The following is a 25428-nucleotide window of genomic DNA, read 5'->3' as shown; positions in this document are numbered from 1 at the left end:
TAATCCGGTACGAGAAACCTGGATTGAAAGGAGCAGAAATCAGATGGGAAGTAAATCAGAAGCTAAATGTCCAAGGAAAAACTCCAGAAGAGGCTTGAAGTTGGAAGAACAGAGGCCAAATGCAGATTTGGGGGAACAGTGCTTTCACCGGATGGATGAGAAAAAGGAGAAATGATTTGCAGAATATGGATGGTCCTCGGAGCCTGCAAAGAAGCAATTGAAAATTCACAAAGGCTATGCAAGCCATTGTGGCCAAAGCTCGCAAAACTACTGACATGGGTTGAAGACACAGGAGGACCTTTGCAGATGGTGCCACTAGAAAGCTCAAAATTGTGCTTCAGGAACAACAAGAAAGATGGTAGAGAATCAGAATTGTGGACGAATCTTTGACGCCCTAGGCATGGGGCACGGAACTGCAGTAATTATGGATCACTATTGGGCATGTGGATCCAAAGCATACATCAGAATGCCGAGAAACTGGGGAGGTATATGCACCATAGTGAATGTCCACGTTCCAGCACTGGTGATCCCCGAAAAGTGACCTGAATATTGACCGTTTTCCTAAAGGAAATGCTCACCTGAGGAAAAAGAGATCTGTAGAACGGATGACTCGATTGAAAAGGAAAATGACTTCTCTGCCAAATCAGAAGAAGCCTTTCATGCTATCCCATATGAACACAGGCTGTTCAGTCTCACCTAATCAGTGTTTGCAACAATTTTGCACATTTATACCTTCTCACAATGAGGAAAATGGAACCCTAACAGAAGCCATAGGTATGCTGACAAAACTGCAGAACCAGATGATTGATGAAACTGACGAAGTTGATGATGACAGTTGGTTTGGTTCACCATTCTCATGGGTCCCACAATGGATGGCAGATGCCTTCAACTTATTGGGAGCCCTGCGAGTGATGATATTTCTAGGATTCTGTATTATCAAGATAATAATGTACATAATGTACCAGTGACAGAAAACTGTAAAGAAAGCCATAGGGATGAAGATCATGATTGATGTCAAGCCAGGATGGAAGCCCAAAGACCTGACTGATGAAGAAATAAGAGACTTTGTGAAGGCCAGCATTCACGCACCAGAAGGAACAAAGTTTCTCTATCCCAGGAAACATCGAAACTATGTGGGAAGATGGGTTTACTGCAGCCCAAATGGACAGTGTCAACTGATGACATGGATTAAAGACGAACATGAAAGGACAGCTGGAAGCCTGAAAGGAGTAATAAAAATATGGACTCCAAAGAGACTTCTTCAGACCATCATGCATAGATCCAGAAGATGAAGAAGGAATGAACCCAGGCAGTGAAGTGAAGATGAATGCAGAAGAACTGAGTAGATGAATGCAAAGACGGAAGTGAAAGTGGTCGATGAATCGCCCAATGGGGAGGGGTGGGGGGGGAGGGGGGGAGAGTAGTGGAGGTCCCAAATCAAGCCTGCACTGCAATCATCCATTTTGAAGTTCCAGGAACGTTCACACCAAGATAGGCGACGTATGATGAGCAAATAAACCAGCAGAGAGCCGCAGTAGGGCTCTGCCCAGTGTCTAGCATTGAAGTACCAATACCCAGAAAGCCATGGACAGTAAGGTACCCATTAAGAAATCTCTACCAACAAATGAAACAAAATGAAGATTGCCCAAGTACAGTTCCGGAAGAAACCAAAAAGGCCTTCATGGAAGAGGAATGGTGACGTCACAAGAACCCGGACTGACTTGCAGATGGAAGAAATGACAACCAGAGAATGACACACAGACGAAACGCCATGAATAAGGATATCGTGAACTTAAAGTAAAAGAACAATGTCAAAATACAAGAAGATTAAGCTGTAAACAAGATGAAGACATTCAACCAGTTAACACCTGTAAACATGCTTGGAACCGCAAGAAAGCTAAGAAAACGGTGCGGCTTGCGATGCTTAGTAGAATAGTGCGGCAAGCGCCATTATACATAATCTACCTCAAACGAAGCACAGTATTGTAAGTATATTTCTACTTTGGACAAAAAGCCGAATCAACCCAGGTTACTAAAGGCCAAATGACAAAGATTCATATTTAGCAAAACGAGAAGAGACGGCTGAATCGAACCTCGGCAGAGGCAACTCATGCCAGGAAAGCCAAGGTCATACTAATAAAAGAGGCGAACAGTAGCTACATTTAATTGAAACTGAGAACAGAATATCCTGCCTCTGAAAGGTCGAGATAAGAAGACGTAGGCAGGCGGCGGGCTAAATCAGAATCAAATACACAATTGAGAGAAAAGAGACAAATTCACGGTGTAGGAATCACGTGACCAGCCAAGCAAGAAGGAGCAAGGGTTCACACCTACGTTTGGCACCAGACCAAGCAGAGAGTTCAGAACGTTTCCAGACAGAAGATGCAGTTTCGAGGCCAACCACAGAGAACTAATTGACACATGGCTACTAAAGTAATGATTGATTGTAACAATAATCGGAGGAAGGCAGAGTAACTAAGGGGCACCCTGCACCTGACTGACCATTCTGCGTGCTGCTAAGCGAAGTGGAAAAGTATGCATGGGGTTGGTGCCATCCCAATCACAGTGGACCAAATAATCTAGGGTCCTATAGTTATTAGAACCAATGAGACGTTGTACTTTTAGTGACGTCTACAGTAGTCATTTTTGAAGGAAGGGCTAAGATGCCCACCTGACAGTGTTTACCCAATCCCCTCACTCCGTTACCATATACAGATATAGTACCTATAGTAAAGTTACTTTTTCCTAACCAATAGAAATGCATATTAATTTTTGAGTGTTACACGTCAACGGTGACGAGTTTTGAGTATAAATGTTACAACTTGTATGAAGTTCGTTGGAGTTTGAAGCGAGAAGGACGATCGCAACACTGCTGATATCCACGACTCCCCGTTTTCTGTACTTGTCATTAAACGGACTCCCTTTGTCAAACCATTGAGTTGTCCTTATTGATTGGTGTTGGAGTAATGAATTTGCACCCCCATCCATCTCAAGGGTGCAGCTATCCCGTCTTAAAGTACTTCTGAGCAAACCTCGGCTCTATGGGCTGGCCGGGGTCTCGGAGTACACAGTTGTAACATTTCAACACTTGGGGGGCTCATCACGAGTTTGGCGGTAACCCTTAAATGCGGCGGTAGCGCCATTACTGACACATTTAAGGGTTCACCAGATCATGACCTTGGCGGATTTCCCCCCCAGCTCTGAGCTGGGGTGAAATCCATGGCAAATTAACTGATTTTCAGCACGTTTACTGCCGGCAGGAAATCCGCCGGCGGTAATGGTGCAAATTTTCCCCCATTGGGCCCAATAGGGAATGGGGAATTCCCGAATGGGCCCAATGGGGAATGGGCAATAACCGTTCCACCAAACCCGTGATCCAGCGTTAATAGCGCCGGGGGTTTGGCAGAAGGGCTTTTAGCTAGTGCCGGCGTTACCGCCCAACTTGTGATGAGGCCCTTAGAAAGGCTTGCAATACTTTTCAGAGGCCTTACATCCTTATCTAGGTACGAGTTCTTCAAAGTCAGACAGGAGGGAAAGCAGGTAAAGCACAGCAGCAGAACAGGCAATGACTACAATTACAAGTAAGTAGGATGCATTTGGGCTCAAAATGGTTTCAGGGACCTTGGGAAAGGCTCCCTATAAGTGCAGAAGCGCTAGGCCTGGGTTTACGGTATGGGTGAACACCCAAACACCGGAATCAGCACTCCAGTAACACAAAAGCGACAAAATGGCTTGAGTCAAGTACTACCCAGAGTCCCACAGTACCCGAGGAGTGATGAAGATGCAGCTGGATCATTTCATGGTGCAGCATCCTTATGGACCTGCAGCAACTCTTTTCCACTATTGGACGTCCCCTCAGCTGAGTTCGGGACCGAGAACCGAACCAGTCTATCGGATGACGACAGTCGCTTACCCGAAGCCTATGAAGGGCTCCATCACACCAGTGCCACCAAGTTCCACTTCTGGGCATCCCACTGCTCCAGTGAATCAGTCTGTTCCCTCCAAAGTTCCTTCTTCAGCCATCCAGGCCCAGAAATCCGAACCAGGGACAACAGTCACCTCACCTTGGGGACCAGCCTGCTGCATCAAGTTCTTCATTGCAAAGGTACTCTCCAGAGTCTAGTGTTAATGAGAATTTAATTTTCCGTTTATGTGCCAATTCCCTTTACCCTGAGAGACTCCCAGCACTTTTGCTGGAATCTGAACTTATATCCTAATCTCCTGATTGAGTGGAACCTTTTACCACTCACCCATGGACTGGGATTTTAAAGGTTACTGTTTTATGGTAAACTCTATACGTTTAATACAGGCATCTGCTTTTTGCTTTGTGACACCCAGCACCCTATGTGCAGTGTCACTGAAAAGTCCCTTGGACTTCTCTTGGTCTTTAAATACATTTTCTTGTGAGAACGACAGTTCCCAAGAATAGTAGGATAACTTTTGATCTTTGAAAGGAATAGTCCATAGGTGCCCCTCTTCGAGAACAAACACGGCCCATTGACCTGTTCTTTTGGGACGGTACCCACTCGAGAGTCCGCAGCCACACTTTAGCTCACACTACCTTTCACAGATGGGAAATATCAATTTGCATATCAGTCTTTGTCCCGCCCACATGGGCAGTCCAGCACCGAAATGCTATGGCAATTCCCTTCTGAACAAGGATATAATGAAGAGGAAATAAGCCAATATGACCAAGATGACAAAAAGGCCAAAAAGGCTCTCAATTTGTTGTACCATACTTATGAATGGTAATATAATTGTATTCTTTTTCTTTCTTTTCTTTGTTTTCCCTTAAACCTCCTACCCCTCTCCCCCTCCTGTAAACATAGCCATGTTGCGTGTTTCCTAATTTTGTTTATTGTACAATGTATGCATTAATACTTATTTTGCTTAACAACAAACATGGCATTGTGAAATTCTATTTGTCTATTTACCAAACGACATGACAATGATTGTGCTATTTGCAACCAACTTTGGGACCATTTGTTTTTGTTTTTGATTTTTCTTAAATTGTAAAAATCACATTTTATACTAATTTTTGAAGCCCTGATCTGAGAAAGACGTTGTAGACGTTGAAACACGTGTCATCAATTTAGGGCAATAAATCTCTCACCAATTGATATTGTGTGGAAGCAAATATTATTTCAGAAATACTACGATTACTGGGCGTATGAGTACACCCGAAGGGTAACTTCTCTTCCACAAACTGCACCTTCTGAACAAGATTACCAACAGCAACCCTATACACGTGTTTCAGCCTTGTTGGTTCTCATCAGTGAGGTGGAGCTGTGCCTCTCTGAACTTTTGATCTTACCTTTTCTTTTGTGGGTCCAGCACACACCACCTTATGTGGGGTGCTGGGATTGGGGGGGCGTTTACACTGCAACTCCTTCTGCCACACCTCATGTAGCTTTGTTACAACTGACCTACTTAAATGGCTGGTGGAAGTGGTTACTTTTTACTACCTTTTGTGTAGGTTGATTTCACAGCTGCATTACAGCTTCTTTTTAAAAAAAATGCGTTGGTCAGTTCCTTCTGGGCTTTTACTCTATCCTTTAGAATAGATTGGAGCCCTTTGTAAGTTTTGCCGTTGGCAGGCTTCAGCCCTGAAGCCAGCCCAGGCTGCAGTGTGCCTGGGAAGGCAGGATGTGAAGGAGGAGCCCGAAACTTCACTGGCCTTTGTAGGTATGCCTAGCTGAAACCTTTTCTAACTGGGCGGTTAGCTGTCGTGGTGGCCAGCCAACCCCCAGGTGATTGACAGCTCAGTGTGTGAAGGACTGGGATCCATCATTAAAGGCAAGGATTTTGGGACTACAGACAGAGTCGGCCACTGGAACAAGGAATCCAAAGCAGAAGACGATCAGAGACACGAGCAGCGCCTTCCAGGACTGCAAAAGCACTGGTGAAGCCTTGCAGCTATGCTGACCCAGTTTTAACATTGACAGGGGAGAACCGCAAAGGACAACTTCCTCCCTTAGGTTGGTGGGACCAACTAGCCTCAAGACCTTCATTTTGGGCCACCCCCCCCCAGAGTTGCTGTGACTTTGAGCTGCAGAATGCCCATAACCGGGGTACCTGGACCATCAAGTGCATCATCTTCAAAAGATCGAATCCGGCTAAAACTTTGCAGGCATCCATGTGGCCCTCCAGAGGCAGGAATTCATCACCAAAAGCACCCTCACCAGATTTCAGGACTGAGTAATCGTTGAGAATCCGACCAGGGATATTCTTTACTGCTTGGTGCTAAGAAAAGGCACCAAAAACACAATAGAACTGCTTCTTTGCTGCTGCCATATGAGACTCCTTACGATAATTATTGTGCACGGATTTCCATGAGTACGGGCACTTGATTTTAGCAGTCTTAAGGATTTGTAGATCTGGGATGAAACAGGCTTTCCACCAGCTGCTCAATTCTCAGTGGTGCTAGGGTATTTGTGGCTTTTTCTAGTGTTTGCTGATAAGCACAAACAATGTCATCTGCCACCAGACGTCCATGTAGGAATCCATAAGAAAGCAGCCAAATTGATCTTTCCTGGCAATTACAAATTGATCATCTTGAGCCAAAGAGGGGCCGGTGAAAGCGCGAACATGCATAATCAGTCACAGACCACCCTTTTCAAAACCAGCCTGGGAGGGGACTTAGTAATCAAAATATTTTCGCACCCTAGAACAGAGACCACTTTGCTGTCCCTTACAACAATTAGTCAGAAAGGTTTTTTTTATAGAAATGCATCTGATCAGATTTATGGAAGAAAGTCCAAGTATGTTGCGTTTCTAAATGTCTGGCTCTTACTACAAACTCTTGACACGCATTTAAGAAGGCAAAACTTTTGATCCAAAATAACATGCTTGCAATTATATCATGGAAAAAGCACACAAGTGTAAAACATGTGTTGGTCTGCACCAAATGAAAACCATGAAGTAAATGGATAATATTTACACACTGAACCTAAACAAATTCAAAAGACTATTTAATCAATGGTTATCCTTTTTGCGAACAAGCATCTATAATGTGACAAACGTATGCCACTGCGGCTTGACGCCGCTGTGCAGTGGTTTTCTCGCAAACAACATTTTGGGCTGGCAGCCTAATTGTCATCATTGCACACTGCTCAACCCACATGATAAAGAGCTTAAAGGCATTATAAATGACCTAATTACAGAAAAGCTCTCACATGTTTTATGAATGCTTGTTTCGTCATCATCATCATCGATTCTGTGTTCATGATTTTGGAGGTGGTGCCACTTATTGTGCCAGTAAGTATTTTATCTTTGTGGAGCTCCATCAATACAAGGGTTTAGTGACACCAACCGATGTGGAAATGGAACCTCGCACTGCATGGATCCATGCCTTGGCACAGCACAGGAGTATCCGGTGAAGGTTTACATGAACTGTCCAAAAAAGGACATTTTAAGTACAACTGTAAACCTCTGAGATTAAGGAGAGGTTACCATTGCATAAGCTATAGGTCAGTTACCCCACTGCAATTGCCAAAAGAAAGAAATCACAAATAGAAACGGCTCTTCTCCCTAAAGCAGCCGATGAGTGAGGGGTGTAAATAAAGGACATGCATTGGTCATACGAGCAAGAAAGAAGCATCTCCAATTTGAACTTTTGTTATGGGAAAGACCCTTGGAGAAAGTGACGCAAGAGACTGCATTTGCCATCTTTCCAAGCAGAGCCCAAGTAAGGTGTCCCCATAAACCTCACTTGAGGAACGCTCTTGCAAAGTGTGCCCTCCATAACCTTGATTAATGTTGTGCACTATTGTCACGTCCAGCATGCATAGGGAAAATGGATGCACTTAGGTGGCTGCTTGATAGTTGTTAACCAGGCCTGCTGGCACCTGGCTGTTCTGAACTCTACACTTCATGGCGACACACAAACAAATGTAAATAAAATGCTATTTTTATGCCTTCCTGCCCTGAACAAACCCCAAGGCCCTCTGCCACCCCCTCATGACAGCTAAATGCAAATGGGAGAAAAGAAGACCTGATCTGCAGCAGTCTGTGTAAGTTCAAGGAAGGTTGTAAAAGAGGTGTGCATTCTTTCAAATGAAAGAGCTAAACCCAAAACACCTTAGTACAAGAGTTCTCCATCCAGGTCCAGCATAGTGCAGGTCCTGACTGGAAGTCTTGTGCATGTATGCAGAGCTGCTCCGCCTGTAGGTCACCAGCTTTGCCCCATTTCAGACTGCCTCAAACACACTAAAGACTGAGCTAGCATTATACAGTTTCTCAGCGTGCTAACAGAGGGCCTCCTTCAACGAACTACAAGAGTGGGGGAGGGTAGATGGTGCGGGTGGGGGGCGAGAAACGATACAGACAAGGGTATCCTGAGCCAGCAGGAGCCTGGCCCCAGTAGATTGTTTTGAACATATGTTTCGACATCAGTCCCTTTTTTTTCCTTTTACATTTAATGGTTAGTTTTCACTCTCCTTTTTGTAAAACACGGGCTCTGTATCTGGTTGAATTCTTTATTTGTGATGGGAAAATCCATCACAAATCCTTCCCGTCATTGTTTTACATGCTGGAGTTCTCTTGGTGTTCTCCCTGTCAAATGGCATCAGAACAATATATAGTTGCCCTGTCACAAAATGCAGCCATTGAGCTCTTCTGTGCCTGAGGTTGCTGACAAACAGGTTGTCCCCGAACCTCACCCAAAGGGTACTGCGGCTGGGTTCTTAACAAATCTCTGGGAATTACTACTTCAGGACATTGGTGTGCACAGCATTAATGTAGCGCAGGGAAGACACGTTACGGGAAAAGTATATATTAATATGGAACCTCCTCTGAAAGTAACTGTTAGCCAACACAAGGTTATGAAGAATGGGAATTAAATCTAAACAGAGCAGCTTCCCCAAACATGGTTATACATCCTGAGGAAGCAGCAGTATTGAACTAAACACTGAATGCCAAAACCAGTTATCCAGACTGAAAAAGTATTGTCACCTGTGACAACATTTTACCAGTTTGATCCTGAAATGGCACTGCAGCTGGGTTCTTCTCATATCTCGGAGCATTCTTTATACCTTTGCTACTTGTGTCCCAGCAGATAAATAATAAACCAACCATTTTGCTGGTGTTACATCTGAGAATGTATCTCATTTAAAAGAGAATTGTCAAACTTTCTTCCAGAAGACAAAATTGTTGCGCAGAGTCCAGAACTTGAAAGGTGCAGGATATACTCCAAAAGGTTTTGAGCCCATGTGGTGGGAAATATGTTTTTAGCCATTCATGCCGGGTTTCTACTGATTCCAATCGCTGTAATAATAGGTGTGTTATCACTATCCAATGCACTGGCACTCCATTTACTAGTCTCTGAATTCAACCTTTTGGCTGCCGATGTGTCCCAGCTCCTGGAGCCATTTCCCTGGCCCACAGGCAAACAAGTTTAATGCAACGGGCAATAAAAAATAAAAAATAAAGGCCTAAAGTTATATGGCATTCCACCCAGTTTGCTGTACCTTGGGTTCATTGGTAATGATCATCTCGGAGGCCACAACTGGAATTGGCTGCTTCTGCAGGTAGGTCTTAAGTCCAGTAACTCCCTGACTCTTCAGCAGAGACTCTGCAGCTGCTTTGCATGGTTCCAGCCGATTCATCTTCTGTAGCCAGCACTGCAAGTTTTCCAAATCTGGCAGCAAGGGAAAATACAGGAAATTAGCTCAGTGCAACAAACCAGACCAAACCAAACCAAGAAACCCTCCTGTATGAACGGTTAGTGTCTGCTCAGACTACCATGCGTTTGGTGAAGTTGCGTCAAATAGTTTATTAATGAAGCCAGTCTGGTAATATTTGAGATGGCAAAGCTGTACTGGGATGCGCTAAATGGACACCTAGGTCTGCATTTTAATGGGCAACCTCCAAGTGAAAAGCTGTTTACTCCAGTGACACAACGTTGGTGCGTTCATCAACCTATTCGTATTTCAGTGGCTCATCGAGCAAGGGAATGATTTTCGAAAACCAGGTGCGTCAGAGCTCAATTTCAACCCAGTGCATGAAGCATCATTAAGCTCGCTTGGAGGCACTGTTTCTCAATTAACATGGAGTGGGGCTGAAATTATATAACGGATCCATTCGGCTAGCAGAAAGGCACATGCATACACCTTCACCCAAAACAAATCTCTAAAAGGACTAAATTACCAGACAGGCAGGACACATCTGTCAGGAGAGGATAGAGAGAGCCCCACAGAACGATATCAGCAACTGTTTCTGTATCCTGTAGGAGAGATAGCAGATTAGTCAGGCATTACGATGAACTACAGGTAGAAACAGCCCTCAAGATAAGGGGTATATCAGCCACATTTACTCCCTAAATAAAGGCAAATACTCCCAAAAAATGAAAATGGGGAGTACAAACACTCCAAACAAAAATGAGAACAGATATTGGAGCATGTCCCCCAGCTTTTATCCACACAACTCCGTGGATATGTTTGGACCAGCAGTAAACATAGTGCCAAAGGTAGAAGCTCTACTTTTATTACTGCCTGATCGGAAGAGGTAAAAAAAAAATATACCTTTTAGTGTGAATGAATAACTTGGTGCAAAGAAATATTTCTTACAAAGCATTTCTACATATGTTTGCTGGCTTACTAAATACTCCCAATGAAAATGGGAATTTACTCCACAATAAATAATTTTACTCCCAACTTTGAAAAAAAGAAATAGGGAGTGAAATACTAACACTTCAGAATCTTATCTGGAGCACTGTGTAGAGATGTAGCTAGAGTGCACAGATAGGTACGGTTAGGAGTTTAGACAAGAGTGCAGAGAGATGATCTAAAATGGGAAGTGCTATGCTCATCTCAAATAGTATGCAGCAAAAGCACAGAGCAAGCAAAATTCACACCTTAAGGACACTGGTGTGCACAGCATTAAGGTTAACCTAAACCGAGGTACACTGGCATAAAATGCCATCACTGCCGCTTGCATTAACCTCCTCAACATTCAGAGAACATGTCCTTTTCTTAATAACCACTCGACAAAAACGCTAATCTCCACTCTTGTGCTCAGCAACCTGAACTACTAAAGCCTACTCCTTGGCCTTCTCCTTCCTCCCTTTACACAAATTCCTCAACTTTGTTTCCTGCACTCTCTACAACCTATCCAGATCCTCCTCCCACTTCTACCTACTGACAACATGCTGGTTGGTACTCCATACACACCACTCTAGTTTCAAGTTCCTTTTCCAGGTCTACAAAGCTATCAATGGTCTTGCCTCAGTGTACCGATCCAATTGTATCTCTGTTTATTCACCAGCTCATTCTCTCCAATAGGCCTCTGCACTCAGACTGTCTCATTTGCTCCCTGTGCCTCCTCTTTCTTCCGCTCTTCCTCCCTACTCGCCCTGAACCCACTGCCCATAATAATAAAATCCAGCCTAACTGTCGATCTCTTCAAACCTCGGCTTGAACTTCAATAACTTCCTAAAAGAGGGAACTCCCTTTGCCCCGTCACCCATGACCCCTAACCGACCCCACCACTACCTCTAATGATGCCTAATAATGTAGTTTTGTATATTTAATTACTCCCCTACTTAGGTTAATGTTACTTTTGTAAGTCGCCTGTTTTCTTATATACATTTTATCCTGGGTAGATGTCCTAATATTCTTACACCATCATAAACTGGCTCACGACTTGTTCTCATCTTTAGGCTATTATGCAGGCACAGTTCGTGGGAATGCTTCCGCCACCTGTAAATGTGTTACTGTAAGTCATTTCTGTTCACAATTGACATCCCTCATGTTCAATAAATACAATTAGAAATAAGCACAAAAGAGCAAAGCTTTGATGTAACTGTGCACGCTGTTTCCAATTTATTTTTTAAAAATATTCCTTGTTAAGGCACCTGGCACTTTTTTTCCCTCACAGTATACACAGAAGTCAGTCACCTTTTAAAATGGCATAAATGTTGCTGCTTGAGGAATCACAAAGTGGCATGAAACAGGGTAAGATGTCTTGCATCTTGCTGCTTCGATTGTCCTTGAGGCATTTGTGCGGGTGAGTGTTTTTATATGATTCATTGCATCTATACATTTGCCAGCCATGTGTTTCCCAATTGGAGGTCCCAGTAGGGAAGCTGGGTCTTGCCACCTTCCTCAGCACCCAACTGCATGTGTGAATGTCAGGTGCCAGAAGTGCTAAGAATAGGATAGCGAAGAAGAAGTGTGAAGGGAATGCGGAGGGGAGCGAATGTAGCTAGTAGGGGTGGGGATCAGCAGTCTTATGTGGCAAGACAGGAGGAGGACATTCACATTCTAGGAAATGGGTAATAAAAGCTCCAATGGTAAGGGGAGAACATGACTGTTGGGGGTTGTTGTTGGGGGGGGGGAGAGAACATGGGTGTGGAGTAGGAGGAGAACATGCACATGGAGTGGGGTTACGAGGTGGAGAATACAACTATGGAGTGGTGGAGACTGAAGCCATGGAGTGTGGGAGGGGAGAGTCAAAGAAACAGTGGGAGGGAGGGTGTTGCCATGGAGTGGCTGGTGGGAGGAGACATTCAGGTATGGAGAAAGAAGCCCTGGGGCGAGGGATTGAGGGGAGAGTGAGAGAACACAACCGTGGGGTGAAGGTGGGGGGGGGGATGCAGCAATGCAGTGGGGGCTGGTGAAGACGCAGTTGTGAAGGTGAGGCGCAAATGCAGTCATAGCGGTGGGGACACAGCCATGGGGTAGGGGGCAGATGAGCCATGTAGTTATTTGCAGCAGAGATGGAGTGGGGAAATGCAGCCAGTGAGTGTAGGGGTTGTGGCACTCTGGAGTGTGGGCAATGCAACTCTGGATTGGGGAAAAGTATACAGCTGTGGAGTTCGGGGGGGGGGGGAAAGGTGGTGTGGGTCGAGAGGGAGGAATATGTGAAGGGGGAACAGCCATGGAACGGGGAGGGTGGGCCATCATTGACTACGGTTCAACAATCATGGACTGGGGGAATGCAGTCATGAAGCGGTGGGACAAAAGCAGTCATGGGGGACATTAGTGGTGTGAGGGGGAGAATGTAGCAGACACAGAGTGGGGGGGAAGCCGGGGAGAATGTGGCCACAGAGTGGGGGTGGGGTGGTAGTGTGAGATACCAAGGGTATCCTCACTACTAAACCCCCTGGATTCTCTTCTCAGGTGGCCAGGGAAAGGCCATCGCTCTTGGATCCTGAGGTGGAGGAGTGAGGGAGGATCACCTGGGTGGAGAGTCCTTGGGGATTGGCAGAGGGGTGCACCCAGACGAGACATGGTATTCCCCTTTCCCGTTGACGACCAACCTAACCTTTCCCTGACCTTTATGGGTTATTTTAAGTCAGCTCCTCTCATGCGCCTGACAGTACTGAGACGAGGAAGAAACCACTGAGTGTAATTAACACAATGCCATTTCACTACTTTAGTACTGGGATGAAGAAGATGCCTACAAAGTGTTGTGAAGGTCAGGCATGTCCCCTTAATCATAGTCGGGCAAGTCTAATTGAGAAAGAACACCTGCAACCTGCTAAAGGGTTACAGGTGTATAAAATGTGGAAGAGAAAGCAACACAGAGGAGCAGCAGGGAGGCCTGTGCGATCAGCAGGGAACCTTGTTTGAGGAGAGGCGAGCCACTGGAGGAAACTGCTGCAGGTCGGTCCACAGTGTGCTACAAGCCGAGATGCTGGGGACTACACAGAGGACTACACAGAGGGAGATGGTCCCAGGAAGCGTGTTGTGGGAGCTGGGACTTGGTGGAGCAGACTGGGGGCAGAGAAGGAAGCCGTGTGGAGAGGCTGTATCAGTAGTGATGGTCCGCCTGTGTCAAGGAGCCGATACAATACGTTACAATTAAAGCAAAACCACTGCATGTTGAATTCCGAATTGAATGGAACTTTCAAAATTAAGCTAAACAAGGCACACAATGAATTAAATGGAACTTTAAAATTGTGCCAAAGATGGGCGTACTGAACACTGAATTGAGTAAAATCTTCAAACAGCATGGATATACATTGAAAGCAAAACAAAGCAGAATTAATGGAAACCCTGAAGTTAAATCCTATACAGCCAAGATACCCACATGAAAACAGATTATGGAAAAGGGGCGAAAGTGTAACTGAGTCATAAGAAGACAAGGACACTTGTGATGAGGAAATTAAAGTCTTGGGGAAGAACACCCCGAAACTTCAGGAACTACATTGGTTGACTTGAGGATGGAGCCTGAAGGTTCTTTTGTGTTTTAACTGTGTTACTTAGAACTGGGGAAGGGAACCCAGAGGATTGTTTAAAACTGTATCACCTTGAAATTAAGAAAGGTTAATTTTTGAGACTTTTTGTGGAACTGTTTGTACATTTAGAGAAAGGAGTTGAAAGAAAGCTACAAGCTGGAAGAAGCTCAGAACTTTGTGTTGAGCACCGTTTCTTTAGGTTGCTGACATTCCTACACATTGAATAGATTTCGTTGTGAGGGAAAGTATAGGTTTTGGACACAGACAGACTTAAGTTCCTTAGTTTCATTCAGGTAGGGAAATCCCACCTTAGCATAGGGCAAATTAAGCTTTTTTCCATCCTGACATTTAAATTAATACCTGCCATTTAAATTAATAAAGTGTTTTATTTTGAATGGGGGGTGGGGAGAGGAGCCGGAGAGATTGCAGCCATGGATTGGTTAAGCCAGAGGGAATATGGCCATGCAGCGGAGGCAGAAATTAGTCTATGGAACAGGGGAGGAAGGGTGGGTAGGGATTACCAAAATGGCAGTACTGCATTTTCCTTTTTGTGTTCCCCCTACAGTTGTCACTGAAAGATTAAACCAAATGTGAAGCATTAATATAAACGTTCTGAATAGCCAGAAGCATAATGTTTCTTGAAGCACAATATTCCAGATTCGTTGCAGCCCTCAAAGTTACCTCTTAAAAAGCGTGGAAACTAAAAATGAAACAAAGCACATGAAATAACAGAATTATTAGTTTATAACAGCAGGTCAGAACTTCAGCTCCTAATTTCCAGTGTTGAGTGTTTTATGGGTAAGGGGTGAATCAATCGCTCTCAATTACCATTCAACGGCCTCTGTGCAAGTCTACATTGATCATTTAAAAGTTTTCAATGAGCCGCTTACCCCAGTGATGTACGGCGTGCTCCCTCTGCTTAAAGCCTGGTCCAAGTAGGTAAGAGCCTTTCTTGTGGTCTCAATAACATCTTGAAGTTTTTTGCCCTGCACCACATGGCTGTGTAGAGCGAAGAGGACTAGGGGCTAAAAAAAAAAACAAAGTAATTAATCATACACATTAGTCACTAAATTGACTCGAGGAGGCCTGGGTTACAAAGCTGGTTTCCACAATTGTACCAGGTAGTTCATTCTCGATCAAAATACTTGGGCCTCAGTTCTCAAAAACACCAACTTGGGCTCAATTTAAAATAAATCCAACCATCACCTAAAGCTTTCAAAACATGTAGATATTCATCTTTGCAATGCACTTTAGCAATATTAAATAGGTAACTGTATTCTGTGCCAAGCATTTGGGATTGGACAAATAGATCCCTGCCACCCTTTTATTTATTTTTACATTTGTAAAGCTCCTAAACCCAGGAGCATTGAGGCGCTGTTTCAGGACCAGTTACTCACAGGGTGACTTTGCATAAAAGGGGAGGAGGGAGAAAGAATTACAGACATGTAGGATGTTTCACAATGTTACTCACTGAGACATGCAAGGGTCATGCCTTATAATGTCCATATTTTAAGAGAACAACAACATTTTTAGGGCTTTTCGGAAAGCCTAGTAGGATTCCTCTGCTAGTAGGGCATGTGGGATGGCGTTCCAATGCTTGGCTGCTAGTGTAGGGAAGCTAGAGCAACCTCCTTTGACTAGAAATTTAGGAATTGCAAGGCAGTGCGTCTAGATTGACCTGGTTCGTCAATGTTTTCAGCAGAGTATTTCTGGTATGGTGCGAAATAATTTGCCATGTCAGCCATCGTTATTGAAACGGTTGACGTTTTAATAGAGGAACTATGGTCATGGTTAGGACAGTTTCTCTAGTCCAACTAAGGGCTTAGTAAAACCATAAAACAGAGACAGAACAAAACTCCAATCTCAGTACAAGGCTGTACCACCAGAGTATTTGGTAGCATAGGCAGTGCAGGCAGGCAGGCCTATTTTAGATGGGAAAGAGGGCTGTACCTTGGTACAAAAACTGTTGCATACATATGGTCCAAAGAAACACTATGTATTGTAAAAAGTAAATGGTTTATTTAAATACAAGTAGGCCAAGATGCACTAAGTACTATCACATTATATATAAACACAATTATAGAAACTAACTCAATACTTAAGGAATACAACCCAAAGTATATACTTGTAAGAATAGCAATCAGCAGTTCAAGGCGAGTCAAACCTATAACACATTGAGAAGGTATTCAGCTATTCTTGGGGAGTAAAAACAGGTTACATATATACTTTGAATGTAGACAGTAATTCAAGGGTAGTAGACCGGGTCAGTCATGCAATGACACTCAGTTAAGGAATCACTTAGTAAACCAACCTCGTTACCAGGATACCTTTGCGAATAATGAAACACAAATTCATGCTAAATGAATCCAGCCAGCCCAGAATCTCCCCCCTCCCCTCCCAAAAAAAATTAAAAAAAAAAAAAAAAAACGATCCCTCTGGCATTTCCATAGCATGTGTAACAGGGTACCTCCCCTCTGGCCACATCCACTGGGGTCCAATACAGACCACATAGAATCCTCGAATGAATCGCAGGTTCAAATCCATCTTTGATCTCATACCCACTCTTCATATATTATCCCATTCCTTTACGGTTATTTCCCTGACCAGCTCCTTCATATATGCTTGCCGCAATCTTTACCAGGTTGGCAGTACACGAGACCTCCATAGGCACCATTTTCAGGAATGTAGAAACCATACGAGGTGGCGAGCCAAATATATTACAGGTCATCGGTTTATTCATCATTGGTCCATTTACCATGCCCTGTCTCCATGTAAGAAGAGATTCCAACTCCGTATGCCTCCTTAGATCCCTCCTCCCAAGACCAAAGTTGATTCTAAGAGTCAAAAGGAATCATCCGGCCGTGCTTCCAAACATTACGTACTATCAAAACTCCTCTTATCAACCAACTCCGCCAGCACAAAGTATTATTCTCAATTTGTAGTCCTGGGTTGTGCCACAGAGATGCACCATAATGAATCCATACATACTCGCCACAACCTGCCATCCATGAAATAAGTGCACCTCTAGTTGCCTCTGTAGTGTGTAATTATTTTGGTTAAGTTGGGCATTTTCCCCAAAGAATATACATCTTGCAAGGAATACGGTGAGAATTAATCTTTTTCTATAGACATCCACAATGGCATGCAATTATCAGTAAAATAAAGTGCCCACTTTTTCAATAAAAAACCCTTGTGATAGTGCTCCAGATTAGGATACCCAAGACCTCCCTCTCGCATCACGGAATCCCAGGCCTCTCGCCCTCTCCCCATTGGAAATTCTCAAAGACTATAGATACGTCTGAGCACCTTCTTTGGAAACCTCAGAGGGAGTGATTGAATAATGTAGAAAACTTTGGTTAAAGCTCAATGCATTACCGTTAAGCGTTAAACAAACCCATTTTGCACATTCTGTTGAAGAAACTATCAATTTAACAATATTAAAGTTCACTAGCCTCTTCTGATCCCAGGCAAGGTGTACTTCACGGTTACCAGACATTTCGTCGAAAAAAAAAAATGGTCGACAGGACATTTGGTCGATTTTTCTTTTTTTTATTTTCACTTTTTTTGGGGGGGGGTCCCCCAACCCCCTTTTTTTCCTAAAAAACCCTTTTTTTCCCCTAAACTAAAACCTAAAAAATATATATATAAATTTTTTAAAAAATTCGACCATTTGGGTTTCGACCAAATGTCCTGTCAACCATTTTTTTTCGACGAAATGTCCGGACACCATACTTCACACTTGTATTAGCCCATTGACAATTCCAAGCAGTAAAGTCCCAATGTGAATGCAAGATATCAAGCGGAAAGACCACAGACTTCTCCCAGTTAATTTTGTGGCCTGATAGGAGACCTTCTTCCTCAAACATGCTCTTTAGTCTCCCCCCACCCTCTTTTGGGTTGCCCAAAATTATGGTCATGTCATCCACATAGCACAGAGCCTTGATTTCACTATCTCCCACCCTAGAGCACGAAGGCCCCATTCCTGCTTAATATAAGCCACAAGAGGTTCTACTGCCAGATAAAAGAGAAAGGGGGAAGTGGACATCCCTGCCTAGTACTTCTAGATAAAGGGAAGGGAGCTGAAAGCTCCCCATTCACCCCATACCCTGGCACTAATTAATGAGTGCAAGGCTCTAACCGTTCTCCAGAATGTATTTCCAAACCCTGTCTTTATTAAGGTATAATCTAAGCAGTTCCAATTAACAGGATCAAACACTTTCTCTGCATCCATTCTTTTCCATCTCATTCTTTGGGGGTCCCAAGATGTCTATGATGGTTCTGATGTGGTCATAACCGTGTCTCTCCCGCATAAACTCGACCTGGGAAATGATCAATCAAGTCACCAATGTATGTAGTCCAACCGATTAGTCAAGACCCTAGTAAAGATTTTAGCATCCACATTAAGCAGCGGGATTGGCCTGTAGTTACTGCACTTAACGGTCCCTGCCTGGTTTTGGAATTACAGTGAAATACGCTTCCCTCAAGGTTGGACATAACACACCCTTCATCAAAAATGAACAGAAATTGAGTTTCAGCATACAAAGACGTATAGAAGTTCCAAAAGCACTCACATATGTCCTCCCTTTTTACCATTGTTTCACCTTGTTCATTTACTATTCTTTGAAGGCATGACTTCTCCACTATGCCTTTTAACTTGTTAGCGAGGAGTCAACTGCCCTCATCGCCCTCCTCCCAATATTTTTGTTTCATATAAAAAAGCCCCTTCTCCGACTAAATTTGTTTCACATCTCAGCGATTGTTTTGCTCGGTCCATCCTTGCCTTGTCCTGAGTACTTTTTGTTAATGGATGTTTCTTTTGTAACCCGTTAAGTTAATTCTCCAAACACCTCAGTTCTCCCAAACCCGATTTCCTAGCACGAGATGCCAGGTTCATCAACTCCCCACGAACAGTCGCTTTAAAACTGTCCCAAACCATTAACCCGTCAGCTGTACATCCATTTTCCTCAAAGAAAGTATTAATAGATAATGTTAAATGTGTCAAGATATCTTGTTCATTCAGTATAAAAGATTTCAGGTGCCACCTAGTGAAGGCAGACCTTGCACCACCCAGACTTGATACCATTTTAATCAGAGTGGTCCGACAGTCCTTGTTCCATCATCTCAACACTGAAGGTCTTTTAAATGAGCCCATTTAAGGTTAAAAAAAATGATCAATTCTGGAGTATGAACCATGAACCGGTGAGAAAAGGGAATACTCTCCCTCCTGAGTGTAGAGTTCTCCAGCTGTCTATTAAGTCAACATTATGCATGAACTTCCCAAATGCCCTACTTGCCCTAATGCCATGTACCTGCACAGCGCTGAGCGATCTAACTTATGATCAAGAAATCAGTTAAAGTCACCTCTCCACACATGTTCTGCATCAAGGAAGATCATTTTGTAAAGAAAGCCCCCCCACAGAACATGGGCCATAAATAGATTGAATCATGGTCAGGCTCCCTTCATAACTCACATCTACAAGAATCACCCTTCCTTTATCATCCAGGGCCACTCTCTACACACTCATACCCAGTCCCCTGTGGAAGAATATCCCCTCCAAACCCTCTAGCTTTGGAGACATAGCAATTTAACATTGTCTTGTTGTATCTTGTGTTAGTCAAACGATTTCTGGATCCCTCCACCAAATGGGTCTCTTGTAGAAAAATATCTGCCCCTCCCCACCATAATCGTGACATCACTTTTTTTCCTTTTTTGAGGGCAAGTCAGGCCCTCAACATTCCATGTGCAGAATGACATGAAGTTTGTGGAGTACCATCTGTAATTCACTCAATCAATGATGTAGTTAATGACTCGCATTATAATTATCCTTGTTGAGCTACCGATGTGAAACACCCAAGAACAAAGATTGACACTAGTAAGTGTTCGAAAAACTACAATACGGACAGGAGATATGTAATACTAACGAACTACAGAAAAAGCACAGAGCATGCATACAATAATGTCTCATGATTCACCTTATCTGGTGGTGACAACAAAAGGCAATCGCAGACGGAAGGCTTCTTGCTGCTGCCTTTCCGTTCTGCGATTTGCCATCGGATGTACTTTGAAATTGACGATCGGCTTTGGCTCTAAACAAGATCTAAGGTAAATAGGTATGATTAGACATAAATAACATGCAATGTCAAGGGCAATATTCTAAGCTAATAACTCTGGGAAGATCTAGCGTTATTTAAAAAAAAACAAGTAACCTGCAATTTGTTTGATTTGCAAGTCGCGGACTGAAGTTTGCGTTACACGAGTACCCTCCAACTAACAAGCGGTCATGTTTATCCGGCTGTAACTCAAGGTTCTTCTACCATAGATGAATTACCCAGACACAACGAGGCAACTACAAGCGTTGTAATATGTGATACAAAACAATGAATGTATAAAGATGAAATGAAATGACCGGCAGTCATTTAAATCTGCAGGCTAAGGACATGACTTAGACATACAAGATGGCATTCATCTAATGCACGCTAATACAGCAAGCCAATTGGTATTGACAATTCATCCTCCAGGAGAGGAAACGTCCCAGTAAATCAAGCATTTGGATTCCATTTTTGAGACGCGAGAGTCTCCGATCAACATAGGGCAGTGAGAAGCGTGCAAGTGCTAATAAATTCCTGATAACTATTTGAATCAGTTGCATGTCCAGACTGAATTCATGATGATTCTGAAACCCACAATCTCATGCCCTTAGGGAAATGATTGAAGTGTCATGACCACACCGATGGGTCTAATATAGAAGCCCACTCAATGACCATAACTATTTTGAATAAGGCAATCAATGTTGGTACCTTTTGCTTATGAATATAAATGAATACCAATATACCTGCTACAACATTATTAGGAATCTTTAAATTTTGGCCGGAACACAATATAAGAGTGTTTTTTGTTCTTTAAATTTCCAGAGTACTCCAAAGTCCATTGCACCTGAAGAAAAGTTCACAACCCGAAGCGCGTAGTGCCAGTTCTCCCCAGAATAAAATCAATAACGAAAGTTATATTAGGGTGTACAAATAGTGAGAACATTAGATAGGGCTCATATCTATTGAATGTACTTTTTGCTAGAATGATAAGACATGAGTAAAATGTCAACAAGTTAAAATTGAGAATGACCAATACACCTCAAAACAATGTTGAAATTGGTTCTTTGCAAGAATATTGGATCAAGAAATATCCCCATCCAAATGAATGCTAAATTTAGATGAACATATGATTGTTTTTTTTAGAGTAAATTATATACATTTTCTTTAAAAGTCTGTGGTATTGTTTTTGAATAAGTCATTGAGAGAATGTTTCTCCTACATGAGTGCTTTGTTATTCGCCTGATTGTTTTCAGACAGTAAATCCTCCGTACTTGTTATTTTGTACCCCTTTAACCAGGGATACCATTAACAGATGCACCTAGAAAGCACTTTGAAAGTCAAGAAACTATTAACTCAGTAATTGTTTTGTGCACCTCTCCAACAGCAAATATACCACAATTATCTAATTCATTAATATAGTCCATCTTACCATATCTCCCCTCCCCACCATTCTCCTTTATCTCCGTTAGTAGAATCAGTGTACACATCACATATTACAACCAGTGTACACATCACATATTACAACTTTGAATTCAGCATTAGCCAAGGCTTACTATTCACTGATGTGGGGAGTGTTACAGACAGTGCTGGTAATTCAAAGATTCTATTCAGGCACTCGTAATGTCTTATGTTGGGAACCAAGTTAAAACTATTAACATTGGCTGAAATATTAGCCACCGGAGTGATACACAAATAACTATCAACATACATCCAACAGCCACAATACATCACTAACACGTCACACACACACAAGACCACAACAAAGAACAAAAAAATGAACATCTTGAAAAAAACATTATACATCACCACAGAATGATTATTAATCTCAATATGTACAATGCAGTAAAAGATCTGAACCGTTCCCTAGAGTACTGTGCCATATTTAATTAGCACCTTAAGTTATAATATAGACCCCCCCATCTCACATTAAAAGTAAAAAACTGAATATGTAAGTGCAGGATTTCCCCAATAGAGCTGCAATCATTAGCCTCTCCCATCTGCCCTAACAGGAATGAAAATCATGTTGTTTTACAATATCCATAGTTCATTTACTTCACAGTGCATGGCTGGCATATAGATAGCAAATGTCAATCGTGAGTAAAAAAGGTGCTCTCTAATAGATTAAGCAGAGCTATGGGTTGTTGTGCCCTTGACACGATAGCTCCTCCAACCATTTCATTGCTCCGAATCCCACATCCTCGTAGTAGTTTCCCCCGCATATGCGAGTAATGCCATCATGGCTGGAATTCAGTAGATGTGGGGCGAGATGTTGTTTTGTTTTCGTTGCAAGTCCATGTCTTCGGAAAGACAAAGTTAAACAGGGAGAAGGGAAAGCGATAAGCAGGTCCTCATACCCTCCCCCACCCCGGACCTTTGAAGCTTGAAGGATAGCCAACATTTACAGATTTAGAACAGAGCTTTGTGCAGGATCACAGGATGGCATCGGGTTCGTTTGGCCATTCCATTCCCCATTACCTTCCTGTTTTGAGGTCTCTGACTTTGTGACTGTATACCGGCGATCGAAGCCTGGATCAAGAATCATCCATCCATCCATCCATGAAGCCGTGGGTGAGTTTGCCTTCCGGGCTTTGTTCCTTCGATTTCCCCTCTCAGTAATTTCCTGGGCAAGCAGTTCAAAGCCTGGCGCAGGGGTTCGGAGCAAGAGGTTTCCGGAGTTGCGGTCACATGGGGACCCGCCACTATTGTAGGGTCCTTAACTCGAATTCCTGCATTCATACGCTCCAAACTTGCGGAGCGACAATGCGCAGCTGTTTTAACAGTAATAAATCTTACATTTACCTTAATAACAATGAAGGTTTTAAGCAAAATAAAAAAGCAGTAGAAGTAACCAAACGAACTTCGAGAGTTTCCTAGTTTATATCCAGTAGCCAGTCCAGCTTTGTGAATCTTTTCTTAATTTTCGAACATCTCTGTGAGACCCCTGCAGACTCCTCCATGGGCTCCTGTTCATGCTCTAAGTCTGTTAGGAAAGCTTCTGCGATCAGTGAAAGAGTTCAGCTGTCGATCCATAACTACACAACAAATGGCTCGCTGGGCATACCATGTAGTCTTTGATGTTTTTGTTTCTTGATCTTTTCTTTGCCATATTAAATGCCTTCCTCTTTTCCAACACATCTCTGCTCAGGTCTCCAAATATCATGATCTTGTGACCCCTCCCAAGAGAGGTCCCCAAGTTCATGCACTTTTCTCAAAATCATCTCCTTGATGGGGAACCTCTGGAATTTTACAACAAAGCTCCTAGGTCTCTGGCCAAGTGCAGGTTTTGACCCTAAAATTGCGTGTGCTCCCTCTTCGTCTCCAAGATTGTTTTTTTGATCAGGCTTGAGCAAGGAAATCAGTTTTCTCCAGGAAGTCCACAGGTTTGCCCATCTCCACATGTTCTGTAAAGCCAGCGATTTGGATGTTGTTTCTCCTGGAAAAAAGATTTCATGCTCAGAGAGTTTGAGAGATAGTTTGTCATTTTGAGTTTGTAGTTCCCTTATACGGTCTGCCATCCTTAGGACTTTCTCATCGACACCAGTGAGGTGTACCTCAACTTTATCCATGTTAGATGTCAGTTCTACATATCTCTCCTCTGCACTGAACAGCTTTGCTTTGATTTCAGCTATGTCCAGGGTCACTTTAGTTAAGAGATCCAGTAGTTTGTCCCCTCTTCTTTCAGGGGCATCTTCTCCACCCTTCTGTCTCTTCGCTGGTTGGGTTGTCTCAGTTGTATTTAGGTCAGACATTGTAGGCTGAGGGGTCTTCAATCAGTCACGGGACAGGAGCACAGCCTTCAAGCTGCCATCCCTGGAGCTGACAGTTCTATAATCCAATTCAATTCTAACATGGATGGTGTCTCACAAGATTAAAATTTCAATTTTATGGCTTAGATCAAGACAATGGATCCGTCCAGGCAAATGTATGAACATGTTTTTGATTTATAATGTATTATTTCATTATAATATATAAAAACCTGTTCAAAACAATTCTACTACATGTATAAAAGTGGTCTGCAGTGGGTAGCAGGTTTTCTCGGAGGTAGGAATCTTACAGTGCCTTTAAGCAAATTATCCCTCCACGTCATTCCGTCTGGCATTGGATCTCGGGCTTGATTTGAATCCCTCCCGTGCTACGGCGTCAGAAGCGGGATCTAGGCTTCCACATTAAATAGTGCCCTTCCACCATGCTGGATACGCAGTTTTGCGGGAAACATCAGGGCATACTGAACATGTCTCACCCTCAGTAACCCGTTTACAGGATCGTAAGATCTTCTCAGGACCTGGATCCGTGCCGTAAAATCAGGATAAATATGAACATTATTAGCTTCGAAACAAAGCGGCCCACGCTCGTTGGACAGCTTCAAGACACGATCCCTGGCCCTATAAGTAAGCATTTTTGATATGATAGTATGCAGAAGGGCTCCTGGTCTGGGAATCGGAGCTAAAGTGCTGTGAGCATGCTCAACTAGAAAATGTGCAGAGAATTGTTCTGCGCCAAAAAAGGTTTTTAGGAGCTCCTCAATGAATGGTTCCATTGACCCCTTGCATGCCACATCGGGCACTCATTATGCGCAAGTTATTTCGCATTGACCGTGATTCAAGGTCATCGCATTTCCGTTGGGTCTTGGCGAGCTCTACTTTTAATGTCGTTATGTCACAATCGTGTCATCCCACACCGTCTTCTACTTCGCTGATCCTGGTCTCAGCCTCGTTGATGCAGCTGCTCTTCTTCTCAAGTTTGGATTTTAGGGATCTGATGGTTGCGAACATGTCATCCAGCTTTACATTTATGGCCATGAAACACTCTGCAATGCCACCAGCAGTTGGTCCTTTCAGGCCACACTAGTCGTGGCATTCAGGGTTCCCCCCTGCTCCAAGGTTGCCGGCCCTGCAGTCGGGGCCCGATTGCTGGTGAATGAATCCATGGTTCTTTGTTTCTTTCCGGCTCCTTTAGTCATGTTGCTCCCCTGACCACCATCTTTCAATAACCAGCAGGGATGTGGGATGTTGTTTTGCTTTCCAGCAGCGGCCTTTACGCTATGTCCGTCCACACCAATACAGTTAAAACATGTTGCAGGGTTCGGGCAACGCAACGATATGTCCTGAAACAAATAGCTATTTCCAAGAGGTGATGGGCCTCCGCTTCTCCCAACGGAT

General features: G+C 43.4%; 1 protein-coding gene across 2 annotated transcripts in view; it reads right to left on the bottom strand.

The window, feature by feature from the left end:
* Nucleotides 1–25428, bottom strand: part of MARS1 (methionyl-tRNA synthetase 1) — a 413330-nt gene that overhangs the window by 340347 nt on the left and 47555 nt on the right. For both annotated transcript variants that reach the window (XM_069653588.1, XM_069653589.1), the window contains exons 4-6: nucleotides 15070–15204; nucleotides 10147–10222; nucleotides 9468–9637 (exon numbers count right to left, since the gene is read on the bottom strand). In XM_069653588.1, the coding sequence (XP_069509689.1) occupies nucleotides 9468–9637; nucleotides 10147–10222; nucleotides 15070–15204 (381 nt within the window). The remainder of the gene's footprint in view (nucleotides 1–9467; nucleotides 9638–10146; nucleotides 10223–15069; nucleotides 15205–25428) is intronic.

The sequence above is a fragment of the Ambystoma mexicanum genome, chromosome 3q (genome assembly GCF_040938575.1).
Source record: "Ambystoma mexicanum isolate Mex_15411 chromosome 3q, UKY_AmexF1_1, whole genome shotgun sequence".
Classification (NCBI taxonomy): Eukaryota; Metazoa; Chordata; class Amphibia; order Caudata; family Ambystomatidae; genus Ambystoma; species Ambystoma mexicanum.
This window is presented reverse-complemented; position numbering and strand designations above follow the sequence as displayed.